The sequence below is a fragment of the Ambystoma mexicanum genome, chromosome 10, assembly GCF_040938575.1.
Source record: "Ambystoma mexicanum isolate Mex_15411 chromosome 10, UKY_AmexF1_1, whole genome shotgun sequence".
Taxonomy (NCBI): domain Eukaryota; kingdom Metazoa; phylum Chordata; class Amphibia; order Caudata; family Ambystomatidae; genus Ambystoma; species Ambystoma mexicanum.
The window spans coordinates 1,559,797,672-1,559,820,237 of NC_090932.1; the positions used below are offsets into that span (position 1 = coordinate 1,559,797,672).

General features: G+C 46.2%; 1 protein-coding gene across 3 annotated transcripts in view; it reads left to right on the forward strand.

Moving 5' to 3' along the window:
* LOC138492580 (ras-related protein Rab-36-like) overlaps nucleotides 1-22,566 on the forward strand; it is a 176,853-nt gene that overhangs the window by 73,914 nt on the left and 80,373 nt on the right. For 2 of the 3 annotated variants that reach the window (XM_069619851.1, XM_069619852.1), the window contains exon 7: nucleotides 1,614-1,665. The exons of the other annotated variant lie outside the window; for it this stretch is intronic. In XM_069619851.1, the coding sequence (XP_069475952.1) occupies nucleotides 1,614-1,665 (52 nt within the window). The remainder of the gene's footprint in view (nucleotides 1-1,613; nucleotides 1,666-22,566) is intronic. 3 annotated transcript variants of the gene reach the window in all.

Here is a 22,566-nt window from a genome sequence, read left to right on the forward strand (position 1 = left end):
ATATATAACATAAAACAAACAAATAGGGCGGTCCACACTGTGGTCAGTCAAAAAATGACTGTCCTTATTTTACTTTTCTTTAACAAAAAAATGTTCTGTGCTCATATGCAGAGTCACAGGTAAGAAATACCAAAGATATGTCTGAAAAACCATTGACCATTTATTAATGATAAGACAAAATATGAAGTTGTTGCATTCAGCAATAAATACTAAAAACATGATCATACATTGATCATGACACACAACTAGAGCACCCTCTAGGAATAGATATTTTCACTAAAGTTTATGACTAGCTATCGAGTACACTTTAGAGTAACAATTGGATTTGTTCCTGTCTAGTATTATTTTAACTGTTTTGTTTTTATTGATTATTTTTTAGTTTTTTGCTATTTATTGCTGAATGTAACAACTTAATTGAATTAGTTTTTCATGTCCAAAAAATGTACTTCTTCTCTGTTTGAACAATTCATTATTAAGATTAGTTTTTTCCCACTTTTCAAATTTTTTGTCTTATCATTAATAAATGGTCAATGGTTTTTCAGACATATCTTTGGTATTTCTTCACTATTGACAGCAGCCTATCCTTCCAGAAACACATAGCTAAGAAGGCCCAAACAGCCTGGCTCCGAATCCCTACCCTTCGAAAAAATCAAACCCTTTATCCCACTGCAGGACCTCCGGACCATAGAACAGGCCCTTGTGGTCTCACACATCGATGGGGGAAATGCTCTACTGACAGGGCTCCCAGATTCTCACTTGGCTCCCCTAAAAGCAGTTCACAACGCCGCAGCACGCCTTATTATGGGAGCATGGAAATTTGACTGAATCACCCCCACCCTACACAAACTACATTGGCTTCCTCTTTCACATCTTTGCGCTCTCTTCATCCCTCTGGATATCTTTTATGTAAGTCTGCCCTCTCAACAATCATCTGAGTTATTTTCACATCTTTCCACCTCCTCCATCCCTCTGGATAGCTCTTATATTAGTCAGTCCTCTCAACAATCCTCTGAGTTACTCTTGCATCTTTCGGTCTGTTTAATCTCCTCAGATTCTCTCTTGTGTTAGTCTATCCAATCCATTTCCTCATGGTCTCGTTCACATCAGCCTGCCCTCTCGAGATCCATTGAGTCACTCTCTTCTTTTTGCTCTCTCTTTCTGCTAGGTGTCTCTGTCAGATCATTCTGCTCTCCCCAAGCCCCTCTAGGTCAGTCTCAAGTCCTTATGCCCTCTCTAGATCCTCTAGTTCTCTCTCACGTCATTCCTGTGCACTCTATCTCCAAGGGGTCTTGTTGACTTAATTCTTCCCCCTTCCAGGTCCACTGAGTCCCTGGCTTATCCCTGCACCCATCCTGCTGCTCCATGTCTGTAACATCATTCTACCCTCCACAAGCCCCTTTAAATCAGTCTCACTTCCTTCTGCCCTCTCCAGATCCTGTAGTTCTCTTGTAGAAACCACCCGACGAAAAGTCTTCATATGACACCCCGTATCCTGAAACCTGCCACTTCTTTCGTATGACCCTCCTTCTTCTATCCTCTGCCTTCTTGGAGAGCTGGGTGGAGTCACAGGGTCGGCTGCTGGCTTGATTAACTATCTGTTTCTTCTGTTGCAGTGATTATACTTGTGTTCGATATAGCAGATCCTCCGACATTGGAGCACACCAGGTAAGTAATTCACCTTCCTTCTCATGAGGCTTTATTATAATTATAGTTGTTCTTTTATAACACGCTAGATACGAGGGAACTGTTTCTAAGCACGAGCCTGGGATTCAAACCGGTGTTGCTGTGCCTTGTCTTGCTTGCAAAACAAATGTGTTGCCCCTGAGCTATCCTCCAGGCCACAACTGAAGATGGCCTAATAGGATCATCAGGACATTCCAATATAACTGAGATTGAGATACTTCTGGGTGGGTGGTCTGTAGTGTGTAAGGAAGGCATGGTATCAAAGTAAGACAGACACAAGTGATTACAGTTCAAGCGTGTTTATTAAACTGCAAGATGGGTGTGATAAATGGGAGAAAGCTATGACCATCAAATGATAATAATACAGTCCTAGTAGAATCTAGTCAAATAAAAAGGGCCTATGCTAAAAAAAAGCTATTGCCAATCCTTACAGCTATGCAACAAAATAGTGTGGGATAATGTTCGCAAGAAAAGAAAGGTGTTCACAAAACGATAAATCAGGATGTTATGGCCGGGGGATCTCCCTTCCCCAGGTATTTATCACAGGACAAAGCGGGACTCTTGAGCACAGCACACTCCTGGACTTCTCCGTCATGAGGCTAAAGTTCCTTCCCTCAATATCAGGGCCTTCTGTACCCAAGTCTCTTCTCATACAAAGTCTCTTTCTCCAGAGGGCCTGATATGCCAAAAACAACAAAACAAAAGGTTCCTTCTACTATCTCCACGTTGGGCAATTACTCTCCACTCTAGGATTCCCCTCAGCCGGGCTCCGACCCTTCTTTCAGCGTTAACCTCCCAAAGCACTTGCCAATTTAAACAGAGACTTCCGAAGGGCAACCTGGGTCACTATGTTATTCTATGGCAAATGCATGTTTCACAAGATCACAGTTCACAGTGTTCCCCTCAGCTGGGCACAAACGCTAGTTTCACAATTCCCTCAGTCGGGTTCACACTTTCACATTTGTTAAAGGCTTCTGCAATGTGTCAAAGACTTTCGATTGTACAAAGGGTTTGGCCTAACCCTTGTATGACCACTTCGACACCTCACACAAAAGTCTCAGTGTCTTTTTAAACAATCACAGGCCTCCTAGGGCCTCTTGGTACTTGTAGGTAGTTTCAACAATCCTAGTTCACTACGTTCTCTTTGTTCAGGAGGGGGGTATCAACCAGAGACCTTCGAATGAGCGCCCATGTGGCACCGAACCACTCTATCTCTGGTATCAAGTTTGTTCACAAAAAGACCTCCGTCTAATAATCTTTCTTCCTTCATTTTTAATGTTGCCATTGCAACCTTGAACTTAACACAGTCCGGTCTGCTATCAGTTCTTCCGACTCACCGGCTGTGCTGAACTCTGCATTTCTTTTGCCGCTGGAGTAAAGGATGGTACCACGATGGCAACTGCGTCTCTCAGCCTTGGCTATCAATGCGGGAGGGTTCCACGTACCGTTGACATTCGTCACATCATTCGCCAGCTGCGATTCCCAGTCTTACGTTTCCTTTATTGGAGGCTTTGCGGGTCTGCGTTGAAAAGGGCAATTCCCCCATTATCGTCCTTTCGTTTTTCACTGCCTTTCTCCTCCATTTGTACTGCCGTCCCGGAATAGCTGCTTGCTCATGCGTTCGGCCTTGCTCAGAATGTGCTCTTATGCTCTGCCTTTTATCCCTATGGTCAGGGTCGGACAGGAACAAGAAATAGGCCCAGAAACCCCAAAGATGTTTTCTAACCCCTTGCCTCAAAAAAAGTGGCCCTTAAATCATCATCCGTGAATCGCGCCAATTCACGACTTTACAGAAAATGCCTCTTAACGAGGGTTAATGGTGTTTGTTGCATGTTATGTTTTGTGTAAACCCTTGAGAAAGTGAGAACATTCCTTTTGTTCTTTAAAAAAAAAAAATCATCATCATCACATAGCTGAATACTATACTTGCAGAACCAGACTCAAGGCATGTCTACTAGTTGCCACCAGTAATGAGAATAGATTTGCATTTAATAAGCAATACTGCCAATTGATGACACCCCCAAGTACCTTGCCTGTTGTATTTATTCTCAAATATTTCAACACAACTCATACATTCCCCTGGGGTGACAGCGGGTGGTCGGAGAGGCTGCCAAAATGGCATAAGTGTGCCAAACAGCACCACCTTACATCACACTGCATTACAGGTAAACAACTACTAACGGGTACTTGCCCACCTCAGTTCTGGACTTCTCTGGCTGTTGGTGGCTGGAGTGGATACTTGATGTTTTGTCTGATTGAGAAAATAAACATAAAACGAATAATAACATAGAAACAATCAACAGTATATATTGTATGCAAACACATACATACAGTTCTGGGATGATCGTAACAAAGATATGATAAGCGAGAGGTAAAAGAAGCCCCTAGATATCAGGCATCATCCAAGAAAAAGGTGCTATCCCTGCGGCTGCGGACTGAAGAGCTAGTAGTGCACAACATAACAACATTGCAGAAATCTAACAAGTTCCAGACGGCCTATAAACTATAACAATTCCGAGAAAACCAACACAGCAAGCAGAATGCATACATCTGACCACACCAGACACACTGCATTCAAGCTCCCACTTACACCCACCATATAATTTGCATTCTTGTATAGTGTGATTTATACTTACACCTGATTAGTCCTGATTTTAAGTGCTGCACCAACAGGTGTTAAAATTCCAATGATTAGTGGCCAGTGTATGAACCGCCTCAAAAAGATGAAATGTTGAATAGGCTTGTAAAGGATTCCAACTTGAGAAGTGCAGGCTGGCTCCACTGTGATGCGAGCAACAACAGCAGGTGAGTCCCTAATTTGTGAGCAGCCCGCCCAGGTACTCCATGCAGTAGCCATGGCCCTGATATTTGATAATGATTTGTTATTTAAATAGCATGTTTGCCAAAGCACTGTACATAGAACATATTCCATACAATTATTCCCAACTGAAGTTGGTACTCATTTATCAACCTCAGATTAGTGAAAGACTGAGTTGGCCTTGCCAGGATTTGAACCTGCTACCTGTAGATCACACAGATGATAGGCATCTTTCCCAGGGGCAGTGACACATTATTATGGGAAAAGAGCATCTCGCTAAGTGACACTTTACCACTTTGTAGGGGGCTCCAGGAACCTATTACGAGTCCACATTCCCCAGCAGCAATAGGCAGCTTGCCAATGTGCACCAGGATCCTTTCCATTTTCACATAACTTTGTGTGGTGAGCGAGGCGCTGGATAATGATAACGATGTGTCATGTATATAGTGCTTCTGCCAAAGCTCGACAAAGTGCTATATGCAGAACATATTTCCATACAATATCACCCAACAAAATTGGTACTCCTTCATTTACCTTGGAAGGAAATAAGGCTGAGTTGGCTTTGCCAGGATTAAACCTGCAACTTGCAGATAATGCACGCAGATAGCAGCAGATAGCGCTCAACCTGCTGCACTATCTTGCTGGAAATCTGGCAACTTTTCTAGGCCAATTAGGCACCATCCCTATTTATAATTGGCCCCTTCTAACGGGCACAGCCCAGGCTGCCCATCTCCCTTTCCGAATATGATGGTCTCATGTATGTTGGGAGTGAAACAAAAGGATATTGTTGCTGGGACCCCAAAATGACTATCTGGCCTCATCTTTGGGCACCACTATTACCCAGCTCGCATTCCCTGTAGCATTACCCAAGCTTGCCTCTGCCCTTTGTCACCATGCAGTATTTTATTTACCCCCTTCATGCCTTCCTTGATGACAGCCATGCGACAGCCACCATCTCGCAAGCGTGCCTTCACTGAAATGCATGGGCCCTGTCTCTGATCCATCCATACCCCTGAGTGACCTCAAAAAAGGATGGACTCTAGTATTGGTCCTCATGGCACTCCCAGTGTGGTGAGAAATTCCAGCATTATTGCCCATGGGTGCTGCGCGCGCCCTGAGTATATGGTCCAGGGGTCACACGGAGGTGAGCCTGCTCCATTTTTAGGCGTTGCTTGCTTCCCACTGGAAGAGGAATTTCGACTGTAGGTGGAGGCTCTTCAGGGCAGGTGCCCCTGTTAACAGAACAATATTTACCCAGCAGTGAAAGGCCTGGGGAGCCTTGGCTGAGGGAGGCCGCAACCTGCATTGGTCACTCCAGACAGAGCATGTCCCGTAAGGCTGCTCAAGACGGCCCTGTGTGGACACTCCCTCCGCGATCATCCCTGCCGCGTTGGCTGCTCCTCTCCTCGGAGACCACAAAATATACTTCTTCACCAGGGGTGAGGCGGTCCTTCTGGGGTGGCTGGCTGCCCCCCCTCCAGGTGGGAATGGGATTAGCGTTCTGGCTCTAGAGGAGGGCAATCAAAGAATGACAGCTGCCCAGTGTGAGGGTGACTGATGTTACTTCCATAATGGGAGCTGCTTTACTATTTACTCTAAAGCATCATCATGACGGCACAAAGTGTTGTCTCAGCACCGCAGTGTCTCCAGTCCTCGGCTGGACCCAGCAGGCAGGCAGCCCTCGTCACCAACAGCTCTTTCAGAATGTGCTGGGGTGTGTGGTGGCCACACCCCAGCACACCAATGTGCATGACGGGCAGGTGTCAACCTTGGGCCAGCCCAGCCCTGCCCGCTACCCGAGGAAGGCCTGCAAAAAAAAAAGTGCACGTGTCACAAGGTCAGACTGCCAGCTCACACACGACCCAGCGCCGACCCCCACCATTTGTTGTTCATCGTTGCTTGAAGCTGACAGTGCGAGCGAGGCCAGGGGCGGGGCTACCTCCTGGGCCTGCAGACAGCCGCTGTTGTGTTCTTGCTGGCGGTGCCACACCGGCAGATGGGATACTGCCTCATGCTGTGTGCTACATTCATCAAAGCAAAGAGAACACTTAGTAAAGTGTTAACTTTGTTTGATGAATGTGCCTGTGCACGCATGAATGTATCCTTCTGGCAAACCAGCGGCAGTCAAAATCTATGGATGTTGTTGTCATTGCTTAAAAGCGCTTATAAAACCGGCCCCCAGGGTGGCTTACAAAACCGTCCCAAGGTCATTCCCAAATCTAATCTCGTTTGGCCAACGGCCGAACGACCGATGGGCCAGTCTGCCCCTGCCCATGTGGAAGGGAAAGGGCAGTCATGTGTGTGTGTAGTTATCAGCAATTGCATGACTCTGCTTGACACATGTGTTGGGACATGTCAGGTAAACGGCTATGATGTTAGTCCGTTGTCGCTCACGACGTGAAAAAGTGTTTGTGTCGAAAAAGGGGGAGGGTGGTATATTTTCTTAATATTCTACTGTGTGGGGTGAGAAAAAGGTGTCATAAGGAAGGAGATACCGCGTCTCACCCTTCGGTGTCCCACTTCCACTCCCCGAAGACCCCCCATCCAGGTGATCCCCCCGCACTGATCCACCCCCAGGAGCTGGATCCAATAGCAATGGCTGTGTCATGGTCACCTGGATGACAGATCCCCGGGGACTAGCGGGTGAGACACCTTCAGGTTTCTCACAGGTGGAGCAGAGAAAGGAGGGATTTGCGGAGGGCAATTCTGAAGGTTGTGTTACACACACTGTGGGGATAATGAGACAGTGAAAAGTGGGAGCTGAGACAGCTAGTACAGTGAAGGGGCATGGCAGGGGGCTAGTGGGGTGTTGGGGGCAGGAGCAACAAAGACACTGAGGACTTCAGGGGCGTGGCAGGGATGTTACTTGATCCAGATACTGCCATAGGGCCTGGAGTAGGAACATGCTTAGCAGGTAGGCTGCTGCATCACAAAGGATTACTGGTGTGGCTGGGAAATCATTGAATATAGACAGGGTGGTTATGGCGAGAGAGGCTGGTGCAGGAAGAATAAAGTAGGCTGGGGTGGTTAGGATTGGGTTAAGACAGATCTGACATTGGCTGGTAAGGCGCCAAAGGCCTTTAGATAAAAATCAGTAAATACAAGTAATTGTTAGAGACATTCTAAATCTGAAGAGTAGATTTTTCTGCAGAACATGCAGATTTCATATGAGATTTCTCAGGCCTCAAAGTTCATAAGAAAAGTGTGGCACAGACAGCAATAAGACTTGCGCAGACACTTCATTTAAGCATAATGTGTGAACAATGGCAGAGTTGCAAGTGCAGCAGAAGGTTTAGAAATGGGCAGCTGAGATGGGCCTAGTGGTCACTATCTGCAGCCAGTGTTTTTATTATTATGGTATTTATTGAGCGCAGACCTAGCTCCGAGAAGCAACGGAGCGCTTTACAGAGGTGTACAACAGTACAGATGCATAACAGAGCGCTTTTCAGTGGTAACAGAACAGATGGGCAGCTGGGGTAGGATACAGAGGGGACAGAGGAGATGTACAGCTGTACTGGGTGGCGGGGAGGAGAGGGAAGGGCGTCGCCTTGCAAGTCAGGCGTTTCTGTCTCTGAGATTGGATGGATGCTTGATAAGGGCTGGGGATTACTAAGCTGAAGGTAGAGTTTTATTTAGGTTCCTGGGCCAGTAAACAGTTTATTCAAAGGTGATGCAATTGAAACGAATTAAGGCTGTTCTTGTAGCAGAGAGTGGTTGTTGGTAGATTACTATGAGTTGAAACCGGTCTCCATATCTAATTGAAATCTGACGTTCTCTAGTATTTAAAGAACTCAAGAAATCACTACCACCCAGCTTTCATACACAGGTACATTCTGCAAGCAGATGCATGTGGCCATAATCTATGATGAGTTTCGTTCTAAGTCCCTGCCCAGAAGCTAAAAGTAGGAAATGACAGGCTCATCCTACTTTCAATCCCCTCTGAGACCGTATACCATCTATATGTTTCATACTGGCATATCAATTCTTGTTCTATGTACAGGAATTTGAAGCCATGTCGAGGCCTGTATAGAGGAGAGCAAAGGCAAGGCACATTCATCTTGCAGAGGCAAGATGTACGAAGGTGGCCGAACTCCAGGAAAATATAAAACTCCACCTACAAAAGGGAGCTGAAGTTAGATGTTGCAAACATGAAACAGGATGATTATACAATTTAAGGGCCAGTGTTTGAAAAATAATACGAACAATCAGACAAAAGGGTTATTTTGAGAAATGCCTGTTTACCATGTTTTTAAAAAGAATTATGCATTATTCCAGATTATAAAACAAAATAAACTTCAATTTAAGAGTACCAAGTTAGGATTACCCAGAAATCACATAACTATAATACAAAACTTACGTAATAACACAAAATAACCTAAAATAAGAGAATAATACCAAATCAGAGTGTAAACAACTGTCCCGGGATATGAGCATTTCCCTTTTTCATCATCACTTTATTCAACATAATGTCATAAAGTACAATCCAAATAATAAAACATATGCTTAAACTTCATATAGCAATAATACATCCATATAGTTCATAGTATCCATTTGAATTGTCGTGGAAAAATGACCACTGACTATGCCGGTGGATTGGCGAATAATGTATTTATAAAAAGCAAGCAGCAGGACAAAAACAAACGAGCGACCGTACGAGTCAAAACCCCATCCCTCTACGAACCTTTCTCTTTTACCAAAAGCTTTACACATATATTCCATTCAATATTGGGGTGCCCAGGGAGGTTAAATACCCATACTGCTTCTAAAGGACTCCAAAGTCATGGACCACCCGTGGGCATACCTGGAGTCGGTATAAATCGTGATCGATCTCTCCCGAGCCAAGGCATGGGTGAGAGCCACGAGTTTGGTGACCTGTGCTGATTTTGCTATAGATATTCGTTATGGTTCTAGGACTTTATGGGGGTGCATACAGAATAACCAGATACCTATTCCCCAGTTTCCAGGACACGGATGCAAGAGCCATCCATGAAGAGGATCAGGTCAAGGTTCAACAAGAGCACATCTGATAAATCAGCACAGGGAGAATACAACAACTTGGCAGTCATGCGGTTCCCAGTCCTCCAGGATTGGCAGCAACGAAGCAGGGTTCAGGGCTGAACATCGGTTCAAAGTTACATTAGCGGCAGAAATAAGCAACTTTTCATATCGGGTTAGACAGGAATAAGACACATGTTGTGTCTTCCCTTTAATCAGTAATGACAGCAAAGCATGGGGAACCACTGTCAGGTGTCTTGACCCACGTTTGAATCATTATGCTACAACATTTGGTGCTGTGGGCTTAGAAAATCCAAGATGGCTGAAAAGCCCACATTTGCGCCAGAATCCAGGAAAACCGTGCAGTTTTGCGCACACCAAAATGGTCGCCTAACCTGCCACCCACCAGTGCGAGCGTGATGGGCCAGAAGCGCTATAAGTGAAACGTGGTGCCAAAGGCTCAAAAAGCGCTTTAAAATCACCTTTGTTTCTCTGAATGCAAGCTAAAAATGCCTATTTTAAACATTGCAAGATATTCAAAAATCTCACTGAACACCAGCAGGCATTTGGCAGATTGTAGTCTTGTGTGCATACAAAACCTGGAAAGATGAAGAGCCTAAAATAATGTTCATAACAAAACTGACTGGGCTGTGGATGTCAGCAGCTTAAGTGAAATGGGATTTAAAGCCACTAAAATCGAAATGTTTAAAATAAATGAGTGAACTACTTTTGAGTGTCACATAGGTTTCAACTGTTTAAATGTCATAGTTTTGAACTTAGAATCAGCGTTCTAGCTGCATGTGTAAAAATTGTAAGTTTGATTTGAATGAAGAAAACTGGAACAAAAGTGACATTTAGCTGAAGCCTGGCTTGAAGAGATTGAATTCTGCCCAGCAACTCCCCCCGACAGGAGTTGAAACTTGCCCAGCAACTGCATTCACAGGCCTGGCTCCCTTCTCCTGCACCACCAAAAGGAGATCACACCCCTCTGATTGAATCAGAGGAGGGGCACCTGGGACTGCAAGGGAAACAGAACAATGAGCCTTCCTTGGCTCAGGCAAATGTTAAATTAGGGGGGTCGTAAATGGCTTCCTCTTGGAAGAAACTGGGAGGAGTAGTGCCTCTGTGAGCAAGCTGAGCTTGGAGGCGTGGACAGACAGAAATTCCCCCATGTGCTTTGGAACCTAAACCACACCCATCTGGGCCAGAGCATAATTTTAAAAAAGATGTTTAATTCATAGTACGAAAGTGTCAAAATTATATCAATAATATCATGATTCCTGTGATTTTTCTGTGCACATTTCAAGAGGTGTTAGGACTCTGTACGATGTTCTGAGGCCGAACCCCGCTATTTATTAATATTGCAGACACTGTGCTTACACTAGAGAATTGAAAACTTATTGTAATGTGCTCAGGGAGGGGGTGTACCTCTGTGTAAATTTTGAGGAAAGACCAATGTTGCAAAAGCTACTAAAAAGCGCAAAATGTTGTCATTTCTGAACCCAAGCTCCCAGGAACATGGGGCTGGATCAGAGACCTGTCTTAATTCATCCATCATGTGTACATGTATTTTCAACAACTTGTGTATCTGGGAAATAGGTGTTTTGGGTAAAATTGATTTTCCCAGTAAAAGCAAAGGGGCGTTTCTTCAATAGATTGTAAAATGTAGCAACACTCTGACTCACAACTCTGTTCTCCAGTGAGAGCACAGAGAATTTTCCAGCCTATCAGGATCCTCAGAGGGTTGGGCATCGAAAGTAAGCCTTCCCACCCATTTTCAAAAGACATAAAAAGGACCACTGAAATCCAGGAAGGGACATTCACTTTCCACTTCAGACTGATTTCTTGCGAAGCATTTTGCCGGACCAGACAATATCCAGAAGACTCCAGAAACAGAACTTAGAATCCAGACTTCAGAACTTGCAGCAGAGAAGCCTAGTCCAAAAGCTGAATCCTTCTCAGCAGGCCTCAGAATCCAGCCACCTAACCGAACTATTCAACAGCCGGGCGAGCTGTTTGATTCTGGCTAGAACCCTGTGCCAGAACCCAGAAAGCAGTGCTGTATCCAGAACCACTTGATCCAGTTCCAGAAGACCAGACCGCTGTGCAGTGCAAAGAACTTTTGCCAGAACCAGAGATCCAGACCAGCAGAGCAGATCTGACCCAGATAGCTGTGACTTCAGAACCAACCGTCCAGAGTCCAGTCCAAACCTGTTGACCAGATCGGTGACGGAGGCCCATTCCTTCCAAGACTAGGAGTGAGTATCCTGAAAACAGTTCCAGAACCAATCTCTTAGTCTAAAATAATCTGATTCAAACCATTTTAACTTGTCCAGAACTGCATCATAGAAATTGTGTGTCCATTCTCTGATTTTAAACCTGTAAAAGTGTCTTTTTGTCATTCTGAATCATTATATCATTTCTGCAAATCTACCTTCACAAAGTCGTCCGTATCTTTTGAACCGCATGTGCTAGGAATGAGATTTATCTTTCATTTTAAAGCTAAGAATCTAAGCTTTCCAACGTTCTACTCCTTATAGTTTTTCCGTAATCGCGCTCGCCGCACTCTGTAAAAGTGCAGCAAATTGAAAACTAGCTCAAACTTCTTCACCTGTGAAAAATAGCTGTCTTTTTCTTGCATTGCTGAAATTCGGTTTCAACCTGATAATCCCTCATGAATCATTGCTAGTGTAGACCTGAAATAATTCAAAGTAGCTGTCACCTACCCTGAATCTCCTATAGGGAATTAAAATCATTTTTAGCATATTTTCACTTCTTTGCAAATCACATTTAAAGTATTTTTGCCTGTGTTTTAAAATCATCCCTGTGGTCTAAGCTTGCTAGGGGGGAACTGAATTGGTATTGCATTTGATGGTATTCCTGAAAATTGTGTGCTCTCCTTCCACCTCTTTATACTGCATAGGGGGGGGAGGGAACTGCCACAAGTGGAAAAATGATTATATTCTCTCTTGTTGAAACCATATCAGTTTATTTCTGTGCTGCATTCTTTCCATCATTGTTTTTCCTTGAAATCATAAAAGCATTCTCAGCTACCTTATCCTTCCTATACCAACTCCTAAGTGATTACAAAAGTGTGCTAGTGTAATATTATCCATTGTTGATCACTGTCATATTCATAAGTGTGCGATCAAATATTAATTTATTATAAAAGTGTGATATATATATATATATATCTTGTTTAATTTTTCAATAAATCTTTTAATTTGCAAAACAAACCTACTTCTTGGCTCAGTGAGGTCAGGGGGATTCAAAGAGAGGGGCGTTATACAAGGGTTTATCATCCAGATCTATGAACTTGTCATAAAAATATATAAATAAGGGCTTCCCTTGGGCATCCCAGACCAGGCATTGACTTAGTTGGAGTGCTGATTTGAAGTCCCTTAACAGAGTGGGGGCTCGAGCCGGGACATCTGGATTAGATCTACCACTTGTGCAGCTTGATACAGTGTGCTAACTGATAGGATACATAAATCCTGTTGGATCACCACGCTGTATTACACTGTAAAACACTCCTCAAAGGAACGCTCTAAGGAAACGGTCTGTTTTGCAAAATAAAATACTAACTTCTGTAAGTCAGGAAGGAAATCAATTTCCAGAATGATGACCTTGGTAGATATCAAAATAGCCAGAGAGCACCTCTTACATAAGCTATTTGTGAGAGACGAATGGACGGAACAGGGCCAGAATGTGTGGTTGCAGGCCATTGCGCAACAGGTCACTGTAACTGGGTCAGATATATGGAGAGATCAGTGTCCCTTACATGTGGCCCTGAGTGAACTACATATGACCCCTAAGGCAAAGGATGAGCACAACAAGATTGCCAGGGTAGCAGCATATTTATATTTATATATGGGAGACATAGAGTACAAATGTGCTGAAGGTCAAGATCTGGCAAATAGGCAACTGATGGCATTAGAGAAGGCCCAATCTGACCTGGTCTCTTCCGAGCAGAGACTGCAGAGGATCCAGGAGTCAGAAAATGATAGTAGGCAGTATATCATTAAAATAAAAGAGGATATGGGTATCCTGCAACAGGAAAAGTCTGACCAGGATACCAGATTTCTGGCCTTGCAGAAGGAGTACCAAGAAGGTTTGGATGCACTACTGCAGAGCCAGAAAAAGCTGGAGCAACAACTGGACTTCAATAGGGCATGCGCAGAGCATGTAGTCACCCTGCAAAGCCACCTAGATAGGGAGAAGGCAGAAAGCAACAAACTGATTCTGAAAGACCTGGATACCCAGACAGAATTTGAAGAAGAGCGCCAGAAAGCTGGGGCCCTTAAAAGGCAGAGGGACGAGCTGGCGACACAGATGCAGGCTCTTAGTCAGGAAAGGGACACCTTAGGCCAGGAAGTCTGCCAATTAAAAGAAAAAAATTGAAAAAAATCACCTGGCCCTCCAGGGACTGGGTGACCTCCAAAAAGAGCATCAGAACTTGTTAGAGCACACCAAGAGGGTGGGAGATGCTCTGGCAAGAAAGGAACAGGCCAGTAGGGATGGGACTCAGGAGGTAACCCTCCTGCAGCAAAGACTGGCCCAGTATTCCAGGACCAATCAGGAGGCACAGAGAGAGAATGAGGCTCTCTGTCAGCACAATGATAGGCTCCAGCAACAGGTAGCCATGCAGGAGAGACTGATAGAGTCTAGTAAGGCATTAACTGAGGAACTGAAAGCACAGGCTCTTGCATGGCAACAGGGAGCAGGGGCTGATAGAGATGAGGTTAGCTGGGAAAGGGAAACACCCCAGCATAACCTCAGGAGCCCTAGTACCAGAGGCCTTCATCTCTCCCAGTCCTTGGACTCTGCCACCCCCATGTCCATTGGCGCACATGAGCCCAGGGCCACAGGGATGGCAGATTACCATCCAGCCAAAAGTATGCGGCTCATAGACCAGTACCACCCAGGAATGGATGGGCGGGCATCCGGGTATGGGCCCCTAAGTACAGTGTAATTTAGTGGGGAACCCCAGGAGAGTAGGCCCACTAAGGGCAACCTGAAAACCTCTGCCCAGTTAGGTCAGTGGGGGGGTACTCATCAAATCCTGGTAGCAAGGAGGAATCTGAAGACTCCTCTGAGCGTCACAGGATACAGGAGACCAGGTCCCCACATTCTGCCAGCCATTCCCAGGCTTGCAGAATCCGGGAAAACCTGGAAGATCAGACGGACACCTCTGGGAGCAGTGCTTCTGAGTCAGAGGATGAATGGACTAGGGTTACCCGAACCAAGAAGGCCAATAAGGCAAAAAGGGCCTTGCTTAAGGACCCCGTAAAACAGATTAAGGCGATAAGGAGTGTCATCACCCCTTATCACAAGAACTCCAAGTATTCTGTTTGGGAACACTTGGAGCTTTACGAGCAAATGATGGAGACTTTCCATTTGAAGGACAGCAGTAGCTGCATTCAGTATGTAAAATGGACATTCTCCCCAGAATACTGCAGTTTCTTTGCAGGGCTGGAGGACCAAAACCATTCAAGATGGTCCACATATAGGGCGGCCATCTTGAAACATTTTTCTGTTCACCGGAATCCCCAAGAGGCTCGCAAGGCAGCCTACAATTTGCAATGTGGGGAGGATCAGGCCCCACAAGAATTTGTGCAGGAATTGAAGCATGCCTTTGCGCAGACTACCAGAAGGGTGCGCACGGACAGTAAAGAGTTTGTAAATACGTTTTTCCATGCCTTGCCCAAATACATCATGATCCAACTAGTGAGAGATTTTCATGAGAAAAGGTCACTAGACTGGGTCACGGAACAGGCCACCCGGATCTATGAGGTGCAGAAGCCCATAGAAAATAAAAACAATGCCCAGAAAAGTCCCAAACCGACCAGCACCCCTGCTGCTGCCAAGGTGGCAGAGGTAAAGGTTGCCCCATTTTAGATTTGGAGATGGGGGGCCTAAAAACCTGCCTGCACCAAATAATTCTCAGCCCAGAAGGCCCTCGGGCCAGTCACAGACAGGGAGTCAAGGAGGTAGTCCCACAAATGGGGTCCCTCGCTCCCCTGACTATGTAAGTCCCTGCTACAAGGGAAACCGACCCATCCTGGGGTATGTGTGGACTCCTCCAGCCCAAGGGGGGGAATCCAATCAGGCACCCAACCCAGGGAACTTCCCTCCTATCTTCCCACAGGAGGGCAGAAATTCACCAAACCCTGGGCAGAACTTTTTTCCCAGGTATCCACCCAATTTCCAGCTCCAAAATCATCCATCTTTCTTTCCCCAATTCCCTGAGCCCAGACCACCTAATCCGGGAGAGGGGAGGTCAAGGGTGGAGGGGTACCCAAATCTTCCCAACCCGGGGTACTACCAGAGAAGGGATAGCTACCCTTCCCGGGATCAGCCCAGGGGAGAAAATAGAACCCGTATCAGCCTGAGCGGGTTTCACAGTTAGAGCGCAAGGTCCAAAATATGGCACAGGATCTGGGTCATATACTGAGGGCTCAACAGAACCCTCAGATGAGCATGCCGGCGCAGAATGCCCCAAACTCTGGGCCTGGTGCTCCAGAACAATGACGGGGGAAACACCCCGATAACCCACCGGTTCCCATGGAGGAGGCACAAGGGGAAGGGGGTGTAAAGCCTTGGAGGAAGCTTCCTTCCTGACTTGTAAACAGCCCCTGGAAACCCAAGAACCGGAAACAAAATCTCCTACCCCTGAAAGTCTGCCACCCAAGGAGCAGAGAGGAGGTAGGAGAAACAAAGGACCCAAACAGACCCATTTTGTGGAGGAGGTACAGGTCTTCCAATTTGAGGGAGAGGGATCCTCAGAGGATCCTGGGAAAGGATCTTCTCCTTCAGAGATGGGGGAACTCCTCCCAAGGAAAAATGGGTCCCAAGGGATTCCAATCCAGACTGGGTAGATGTGGGGATTGAGCTGTCGCCGCCCATCATTCTATCCCAGAACCAACAATACCGAAAACCCCTGCTTCAAACCCATCCTGGTGACTGCCTCCAAAAAGGGGGGGCGGCCCAGAACCGGAACCAGGGGAACCCAAAACCGCATCCATAGACTGGGTAGATGTGGGGATTGAGCTGTCGCCGCCCATCATTCTATCCCAGAACCAACAATACCGAAAACCCCTGGTTCAAACCCATCCTGGTGACTGCCTCCAAAAAGGGGGGGGCGGCCCAGAACCAGAACCAGGGGAACCCAAAACCGCATCCATAGACTGGGTAGATGTGGGGATTGAGCTGTCGCCGCCCATCATTCTATCCCAGAACCAACAATACCGAAAACTCCTGGTTCAAACCCATCCTGGTGAGTGCCTCCAAAAGGGGGGGAGGGCGGCCCAGAACCAGGGGAACCCAAAACCGCATCAATATCCAATTGCTAACTTTTTCTTTCAGATTCCCAAAACTCCCTGCCAAACTCTGCCCAAATCTCTTCTCTCTCAATGTCCAAAACCAAAAAATTAGCCCACCATTTGTCCAAAAATGTGCATTATCTGTGCCCCCTTGAGGAGAAGGAGGGAAGATACTATGGCCCGGTACAAGTGCAGGGGCAGGGTACAATTTTGGCACTGGTGGACACTGCATCCCAAGCTACCCTTCTGTCCAAAAGGGCCTTTGATGAACTAAATGCAAGAAGGGGGGAAAATTACCGTATTCCTCTCACCTCTCTTCCTGGACAACTTCAGAACTTTGACGGGAAGGAAATTCCTGTCGAGGGGACTGCAGATTTGGACATTAAAATTGGGCGACACAAGGTGAAACACCCGGTCATAGTAGTGACTCCGGAGGGCACCCCTTGTTTACTAGGGAATGACCTCCTGAGAAGGTTGTCACCCCTAATAGATTGCGTAAACAGGGTCCTCTGGACCCAGACTAGTCGACCAATAAAATGAAAACAGAGCGTCAACCATGTTAGTTTAAACGGCACCTGCCACATGGTTGAACAAAAATCTGACCAAGTAGAATTTCACTTCCAGAACAACCAAATTCTAGACGTGACAGTAATAGCAGTAGGACAACAGACTGGTGATGGGGGGTCCTCTTTATTTCTGAAAAACAACCTTCCTTCCAGTTTAAGGTGGTATTCCACACTGGAAGGAAACACTCTGAAATTCTTTACTAATCCACAATCAGACATTCCCACTCCAATAGTCCAGAAAGATGTGAAATCAGCTCAGAGCCTGGCTGATATTCAGCAAATTAGAGAGCAGTTGTTCATCCCTGTTCAGTTAAATGATGGGAAGGACTCTGTTCTCGCCCAAGTGTGTGTGAACAACGGTAAGAGCTTCATCAGTGAAGCCATGTTCTGCCAACTCCCAAAAGATCCAGCCATTCCCACATTCAAACTGATAGACAAATGGGAAATGGATCTGGAAACACCCAATTCCAAACATCTCCTGCCAAGCAGGTGTATGCTCAAAATCTCCATTGGCAACAAGAGCATTTGTTGGGTCGTGCGAGACGCCACTGCCGCCTTTTACTTAGGCAGTGACATTCTCAATCGCTTTGCCATTAGTTTGGACCTAATAAACTCCAAAGCTTGGTCCCGATTAGCAGATAATCCCATGGGCTTTGATGATCCAGAAAAAGCATTTCGGTCAGCTCAATTGCTACCTTATGCAGTTGAAATTCAGGTTAAAGAGGAAGTCACCATCCCAGAAAGGACCCGACAATTCTCCCTGGAAGTGAAAGTTAAAAGAGGACAAAAATTGAAAAACCCTGATGCTTATATTCATCTAAATGCTTCTCTCCAACAGCAAGGGTTGGGGTAAAACCAACACCATTATTCAACATAGAACATGACACCATTCCAATAGAGGTGGATAACAGCGACTTAAAGAGTATTACTCAAGCCGCAGGCACCATTATTGGAATGGCGGTTGATGACCGACACTTTTCCATTGATTTAGGAAATGAACTGTTAGGACCAATCCCCAAGGACTGTTTTGACAGTAACAGTGATGACAACCCAACACCAGACAGGATCTTTACCCGGCATGGGGGGAACTTCCGGTGTACACTTCCTGCCCTGATGGTAAGGAGGATGTGACTTGTGACTTCAGGAGGGATGAAGTGATTTTCCAGGTCCATGAGGGCTGCCTTTCCCACCTGAAGCCTCCAGTCCAAATCAGCACTCTGACCAGGGACTTCTCCACCCAGCTGGAGGAGGCCACTGAGATAGCAAAACCAGAAGTCTTTCCAGGCTTCAGGCAGATGGTGGAAGAGAGAGTCAACCTAGCTGATGCCTGTGTGACTCTGGAACAGAAGCAAAAGTTGAAACAAGTTTTCTTGGATTTCCAAGATCTCTTTGCAGTAGACTCATATGACTGTGGTCGCACGGACATCCACACAACAACAATTCCCACGGACCCTGGCATGACTCCAGTGTTTGTGAAGCAATATTGCTTGCCTCTCGCATCCATGGAGTCCCTTACTGAAATAATTAAGAACCTTGAGTCCCGGGGAATAATCCGTCCAGTCCACAGCACCTTCAATAATCCGGTGCTGGGAATATTGAAGCCAAGCGGCCAGTGGAGACTCTGCGCCGACCTTATGGAGCACAACAAACGGGTCCATACTTCCCGATGGCCTCTTCCCTACATTGACCAAGGGCTGGCCCAGATCCAGGGGTCACAGGTATTCACTGCAGTAGACCTGACCAATGGATACTGGACTGTGCCTGTCAGTAGGGAGGACCAATACAAGCTGGCTTTTACCTTTGAGGGCCAGCAGTACACATGGACCTGGACTCCCTTCGGATACCTCAACTCCAGCAATGAATTCAACATTTTCCTACATAAGGCCATGCCCGACCTGGGTGCAAGGGGTAACCTGGCTTATGTAGATGATGTCCTCATCAAAGGTTCATCTGTGGAGGAACACATAGCGGAGATCCGTTATGTTCTGACACATTTGAGGGCCGCCGGAGCAAAACTTTCCTTTTAGAAAGCACAGTGGTGTAGAACCTGTGTTAATTTCTTGGGGCATGAGATTACTTCTCAGGGTCTCTGTCCCCAGGAAAAGAAAGTGGAAGCACTTCAGAAACTGAAAGACCCCACAACTCTGCGGGAACTAAGGAGCCTCCTTGGTCTGACTAATTACAGCAGAAAGCTCATTGAGGGCTACGCAGAGATCACTAGACCCCTGATTCATCTCTTGAAGGGGGGGGTCAAGTGGGAATGGGGTCCAGAACAATCCGAGGCAGTAAGACAGCTCAAAAGAAGCCTCTCACAAGCGCCTTGCCTAGCTTACCCTGTCAGAAACAAGGAGTTTTTCTTGGAGACAGGGTTCTCTAATACATACTTGACTGCAGTATTATATCAAAAGCATGACAAGGTCAATAAAGTAATCTCCTATGCGAGCAAAACTTTATCCTCTGTGGAGGAAAAATTCAACGATTGTGAGAAGGCACTCCTGGCATCGGTGTGGGCATTGAAGAATTACCGCCCGTTTATCCAGGGGGAACACATCATAGTGGAGACTCCACACCAGCCTCTGCAATATCTCCAAAGTGACAGAACCCGGGCCGGAAATGTCAGTAATTCCCGAATTACTTCCTGGATTCTGTCAATGCAAGGCTTTCCTGTGGAGGTCAGATACGGGCAAAACAAGAAGAGTCCCCTCGCGCAAGGTCTGGCTGACTTGCATGATTGTGGCAGAGAAAACTGTCTCGAGAACGAAAGTCTAAAAATCAAGGACAACATGGAGGCGTACCTTAATTCCCCCCACAAAGTCTTTGAAGAAGACAAGTGTGAGGGAATGCCCACTGTCTATGTGGATCGATGCTCTTACCATGTTGACAACAACGGGGAAAAAGAACTTGTGGCCGGCGTTGGGAATGCATGGGTGAATGAGTCCCCAGAACCCTCCGCTGGATACAAAATTGGTCCCCGAAGTAGTCAGGCGGCAGAGTTGATGGCTGTGTATCAAGCCATCCTCACTGCTGTCCAACATCAACTCCACGAACTGGTCATAATCACAGATTCAGATTATGTACGGAACGGGTTCGTGGAGCACCTGGTTAATTGGAAAACCAGAGGCATTTTATGTGCTAATAACAAACCCTTGAAACATGGGAAGTTAATTCAAAACATTGATGATCTGGTCACCGTGAATTGGATGACCATCTACTGGAAGAAGATCAAGGGTCATTCCAAAGTAGAGGGACCAGACAAAACTGGAAATGACTTAGCTGATCAGCTGGCCAAAACCGGGGCCATCCAAGGGGATCTAATAGAGATTGAGTCACTGTTGGGGGAAATCCAGGTCACTACTATCACTAGGTCCCAGACAAATGTTCACAATGATCTTTCAACTGCACAATGGAGTAAGGAGACCCCAAATGCTGATTTGATAACGGCTCAGAAGGGGGATCCAATAATTGGTAAGTTTTACCAACACATTGAGGACCCTGAGAACTTTCCGCTGACGGATACCGATTACATTGGGAAAGAGGACCTTAGAGTGTTGATGGAATATCCAAAAATGTTCCGGATCCAAGACGGTTTGTTGGTAAGGAAATCCCAAGCTGGCCATGATCAGCGGGTGGTCCCTGCCTCATTCCGAAGCCTGATGTTAAGTCACGCCCATGATGCGCCCCCCGCCGGTCATAGGGGGTTTCACACAACACTTAAGATCTTAAGAGAGGTTGCATACTGGGCACACATGGGGCAGGACCTCGACCAATACTTGAAGGGGTGTCTTGTGTGTTCACTATTTCAGCCAACATCCCTCACACACAGTGCGCCTCTCCAAAAGAGGGTGATGACACTGTCATGGTCAGATTTACAAGTCGATTTTATCGGGCCCGTGATTCGCTCCTCTAGGGGGAATAAGTAAATATTGACAGTGACATGCTTATTTACTAAATGGGTGGAATGTCTCCCGGCCCCAAATTGCAAGGCAGAAACAGCAGCTGCCCTGATGATCAACCACATCTTTTCGCGTTTTGGACTACCCCAAAGGATTGAGTCCGACAGAGGTAGCCACTTCACCAGCGAAGTAATAACAAAGATGTGGGAGACACTGGGGTTTAAAAGGAAGCTACATATTGCTTACCGGCCAGCCTCTTCTGGTGCAGTGGAGAGATACAACAGAACCATTGTGAGCATATTAAAAAAGTTTGTGGCAGATTCTGGGCCAAGTTGGGATATCCGATTACCTCTGGTCCTAATGACCATCAGATCTACCCCTTCATCTGCAACTAAAATGTCACCGTTTGAGCTGATGACTGGACGCAAGATGGTGCTTCCCCAGCATTTGCTCTACAGGACCCAAGAGCAGACGCTGATTAATGCCTCCACTACTCATGAGTATGTGGAGAATTTAAGGAAACACCCTCAACATGCTTTTGCCTATGCTCAGCGGAATCTAGAAAGATCAGCTGAGAGTATGAAAACTCACTATGACCTGAAGACTACCAGGAAAGAATACAATGTGGGAGACCGGGTCTATCTATACAATTTCCAAAGGAACCAGGCCAAACAGCGGACATTTTTGCCTACATGGAAGGGACCTTTTGAAATTGTAGACAAGATCTCCCCAGTCGCCTACAAGATCCGCATCCCCAAAGGTAGTTTGGCGGAAGGGGAAGACAAGTGGGTCCATATTAATCAGCTAAAGTGTTGCCATCCCAGGCACACTCTGCAGCAACTGTAGGAGTCCTCTGCAATCCCAGAGGGGGCCGATCCAGAGTAATACAAGTCCAACCCTAAAATATCCCACATATAGCCTATAAAATTCCATGATTCTTGAATGCAAATGTCTCCTGATGTATAAAATGTATATGTTCGCCCCACCATTAATAGTGGTGGGGAAATGTCTATGAATATGTTTCTGCCGCTTTGCTTTGTCATCCTAGGAGAGATGAAACTATGGAGACTGACCAAGGAGGACGACCTGGGGACCAAGAGCAAAGATCCGAGGGGCCCGGGGTACCGCCCGAAACTCCCATCAGGACCGGCGAGGAGAACCTATTGATCCACCCTGATGAAGGAAAAATGCTGAACTGTGCCATCTGCGGAATCAGAAGATGATGATGTGGACATTCCCGCGCATGGATCAAAACATCCTTTGCACCCGACTGCCACTCGACTCGAAAT